Below are 4,500 nucleotides of genomic sequence, written 5' to 3' on the forward strand. Positions count from 1 at the left end.
TTCCCTACAGATATGAACGTTTGTTGAAGATGTACAGATACTATTTGGAGTACAGTATAGGATCCTTTGTTTGTATTTGCTTTGCACTTCATACAACGTCCAAAAGGTTTTATATTCCTTCCAAAAACCTTGTGCTCCATCTCAAGAACCTCTATTCATTAGGTAAACTCTGACAGTTTTCTATAAAAGGAAGTCATTTCTGTCTTTTAAACCATGCTTGGTTATTTAGTTGGTATGGGGTATTAAATCGTTTGGGAGAGTAGCCATCATTTACCTTGACTGAGCTTCTGTTATGTGCTAAATGCTGATGCATGGTTACAAACCCTTCAATTTAATCATCTCATTTGTTCGAACTATGAAGATTCAAACTATGAATGCTCATAGTTGGAATGAATGACTAAATGTATTCATTTAACAAACCTTTTTGAGCTCTATTCCATGCCAGGCATCCTATTTGATTTCTGAGTTACAGTGATATGTAAAAAACACTACCTTTCCTCAAACAGGTCTGCCTAGTGGCAGGGAAAGACAAACACATGATTACAATAAAGTGTCACACATATTATGATAGAAGCATGTTTAAAAGTTAGCCCGGAGAAATTTGTTCTTTTTTCCAAGGGATTTTTTTTAGTGTCTCTGTGTCACTATACTAGATGGAGCAGATAGCAGGGACCCAGACAGACTGGTGTGGGCACTCATGGAGTTCATACTTTAGGAGTGAGTAATTAAAGAAGGAAAGTATTCAAACTCTCAAAGGCAGAGCAGTATGAAATTCCTGAGCAGGCTCTCGAAGGATGATGAAGAGTTAACCAGAAAGACGAGGTGGGGGGTGGAGGAAGAAAAGCAGGTAGAGGGAAGGTTGGAGTATGCAGGTACTCGACGTTGCTGGAGCAGGAGGGGTTTCCAGAGTCACAGTGGAGACCCTCTGGACTCGAAAGCATTTGGATCTCTTAATTGCCCCTGTGTTTACAGATTCTGGAATGGATTGAAGGCAAAGAGAGAAATATCAGAGCCCTTCTGTCCACGATGCATACCATGCTGTGGGCTGGGGAGACTAAGTGGAAACCAGTTGGCATGGCAGACCTGGTCACACCAGAGCAGGTGAAGAAAGTGTATAGGAAGGCTGTGCTGGTGGTGCATCCAGATAAAGTGAGTACAACTTGCTCTCCCCCACCGCTTGTCTGGGCCTCCTGTCGTTTAGTTTACAAGTATGCGTCAAAGCATCATCAACTCGTTGCTTAGACCATTTATATAAAAGAAATCCCATGGGCTCAAAAAAGGTATTTAAACAAATAGTTATGCTTTATGAAACAGAAGAAAAGGAATCAAATAATATATTACAAATAATGGAATGGGGGCTTTCCTTAGGTGTAAGGTTCACCACTGACTAATTTTCAGGGAACAGATACAAACTGTGTCTTGACTTATGGGTGGGCTAAGAGCTGGACAGGAAAATGTTCTTCTTTAGAGATACAGCAGGATATTTAGCCAGGATTATAAAGCGAAAAAGCTTTAGAACGTGGTTGGCAAACTTGGTGAGAATTAACAAAATATTCAAAATGGAACTAAACGCTTCACTATATTGATTATGCCAGTTTATGTTTTCATTGAAGTACATACACATATACGTGCTGCACATTGTCAGAAACTTCAGCTACTGGATGGCACAGTTGAGATCACCGTAATACACAGAAACCTCCCTGACAGAATCGGGTCCCTTGCTGTCTTGTGGACTGAGGATACCAGTCCTATGACGTGAGGCTGTGACTGAAGTCCTGCTTGGGAACACGTACTTGAATTTGATATATTTGATTTTCGTCTCTCCACACTTTTTGTGACTAATCTGGATAGTATTAAAGAAATAATGTGTTTCAGTGAATCAAAGAGAAAGGGAAACAGCCCAGAAAAATTCACAGACTATATGCCTATGTTATGGGTCTCCAAGAACTTTTTTTAGAAATGGGAAAATGGGGACTTCCCTCGTGGCACAGTGGTTAAGAATCCGCCTGCCAACGCAGGGGACACGGGTTTGATTCCTGCTCTGGGAAGATCCCACATGCCGTGGAGCAACTAAGCCCCTGAGCCACAGCTACTGAGCCTGTGCTCTAGAGCCCGTGAGCCACAACTACTGAGCCCCTGTGCCACAACTACTGAAGCCCGTGCTCCTAGAACCCATGCTCCACAACCATAACAAGAGAAGCCACCGCAATGAGAAGCCTGAGCACCGCAAGGAAGAGGAGCCTCCGTTCGCCGCAACTAGAGAAAGCCCGTGCACAGCAACAAAGACCCAACACAGCCAAAAATAAATAAATTTATTAAAAAAAAAAAAAGAAATGGGGAAATGTGTTTTTCAAAATATAGCTAATCAATTGGAGATAGGCAGTCATGAACCTTTGTCATTTGATAGATAATTCTGGAAATGGAGATACATTTTGTGCTGCCCAGTAACTTCTCTATTACCTACTCAGTGACTGATCACTACTACCAAATGTGAATCCCTAGGGGGAGGGCTTTCTGGGGAGGTCATAGTAATGAGGGGCATGTAGATGGGGCTGTAAAAAGAGAAATGGCCTAATAGAAAAACATTTCAATTCCTTAGAGCCCACATATTAGCAGTGAAAAATTTAATAGAAATAAAACTTTGGTCTGTGGTATCTAACGTGTGTTTTTGTTTTTTTTTTTCTATAGGCTACTGGGCAACCTTATGAACAATATGCAAAGATGATTTTCATGGAGCTCAATGATGCCTGGTCTGAATTTGAAAATCAAGGCCAAAAGCCCTTGTATTAATTTATGAGCTTTTCCATCTCTGCTGCAGACCTGTGTTAATGCTTAGTGTGTGTCACAGTTCTGAGGTTTTCACAGGTGAACCAAAAAACTCCAGCAACGTGTATCCAGTACTTAACTGTTAAGTTACTCGTAAATTAATTCCTCATTGATAAGGAATGTGGATGTTTGTTTTCTCAGATCCCCACCATAAAAGGTCCAAAGCAGGAGAGGAACTTTTAGTCAGATGAGCTTGCAGAGTTTTACAGCCTTCCAGCCTGCCCTTTGGGGAGGCTGCTCAGCGTTTTGTGGGGGAATGGAAAATAGAGGCCACCAAAGGCATAGCACCCATCTCAGTGTCTGAGGATAGGATGATGAGCAAAAGTTGTAATAATAAGATTACATGGTGGACTTAAATGGTTTTCATATTTTCTTGGAAAGATATAATTTGAGCAATGGCTTTACCTAGACTCCAGGAACACAAGCACCAAGTATCTTTTTCAGTGGAAATGTACTATGGTCTCTAGCATAATACTGTATACTTCTTTTGGTCAAGAGGACTGACAGATGTAAAAGAACCTGAATTATGTGGGAAGTGATTATATTACAATCCAGTGATTACTACCAACGCTTCCTGGATAAGCTAAAATTTCGTGAAAATGCTGGCTAAAGAAAAATAGGGACTCTGAGAGTGTAGAAATCTGTATTCCTGGTCAGAAAGTTGGGCTGCTACCTTCTTTTCCTTTAGAAAACTGGATGCTTGAACAAAAAGTCTTAATACCATAACAACAACCTAATTTTGCCGTTAGGCTTAGTGCTTTTCCTTTTGCTTAGCAGAGAAAATGCTCTTTGCTGGGAGCAGGTTGTGAAGCAGTTCGGCGCATTCACAGTGGATCAGGAAGGATGTGTAGTATGGACCCCCTTGTCCTCTGGGTTTGTGAGTAGCTGTGGGAAGAGAATAGACGACAACACTAACCACTAGTAACCAGACAGGGGCAGTTGCAGAGAGAGAGCCGAGCTCCCTTCAGACTGAGTCCGATGGCTTGTCAGGACTGGCTTTTTGAAAAAGGAACCAGGTTCCTTTTCCCACCTGATGAAATTGGACCCCTTGGATTATTACAGTGGGGTTTATTGTTTGAAAAGTTGCTGGGGGTCCACAGGAACAACAGTCACACAGGGACATCTGTGAAAGTAAAGCAAGACTGAAACCTTTGCAGACTTCAGACTGGTTGGATTTCAGTTCAGTGTTTTGGCTGTTTCTCATTTTAAGGGGCAAGCAGTTGTTATTATCCTGTGACTTTAGTAGATCTCTTTGGGTGTGCACACACACAGTGTGCAGAGGATATATATGCAAAGCAGATGGCAAAAAAGATCTCCATTCTAGTCCTAAAAGGTTCGTGCTCAGTATGGTAGAAAGCTTTCAAAACTTGTTTTTAAAAGACAATCATTTTTTTGTTTCTATTTTCATTTTCTTGTGGCAGACTGTACCAGAAAAGCAGCATGTCAGAAATACTTTATGTTCTATATACAGCTCTCTCGTTCTTTCTCTTCTCTCTTTCTCCTTTTCTTCCTTCCTTCCTCCCTCCCTCCCTTCCTTCCTTTCTCTTTCTTCCTTTCCTTTCCTTCCTTTCTTTTTTTTGTTATAAAGATTCATTATTTATTTTACCTTTTGCTGACAATGTGAAACTCGCCTAAAATGTTCTCTTTTTAAATATACAGCTGTAAACTGTTCAA

The 4,500-nt window shown here is 41.0% G+C and overlaps 1 protein-coding gene across 4 annotated transcripts in view; it reads left to right on the top strand.

Annotated features, from left to right (window-relative positions):
- Positions 1–3,493, top strand: part of DNAJC6 (DnaJ heat shock protein family (Hsp40) member C6) — a 155,751-nt gene extending 152,258 nt beyond the window's left edge. Inside the window, exons 18-19 of one of the 4 annotated variants that reach the window (XM_007460081.1) lie at positions 973–1,149; positions 2,689–3,286. In XM_007460081.1, the coding sequence (XP_007460143.1) occupies positions 973–1,149; positions 2,689–2,790 (279 nt within the window). In that variant the 3' untranslated portion in view covers positions 2,791–3,286. Of the gene's footprint in view, positions 1–972; positions 1,150–2,688 lie in introns of all 4 variants that reach the window. The other 3 variants (XM_007460082.1, XM_007460083.1, XM_007460080.1) reach the window with 3 other exon arrangements.
- Positions 3,494–4,500: the final 1,007 nt, after the last annotated feature.

This window comes from Lipotes vexillifer, unplaced genomic scaffold, assembly GCF_000442215.2.
Source record: "Lipotes vexillifer unplaced genomic scaffold, Lipotes_vexillifer_v1.1 scaffold134, whole genome shotgun sequence".
Lineage (NCBI taxonomy): Eukaryota > Metazoa > Chordata > Mammalia > Artiodactyla > Lipotidae > Lipotes > Lipotes vexillifer.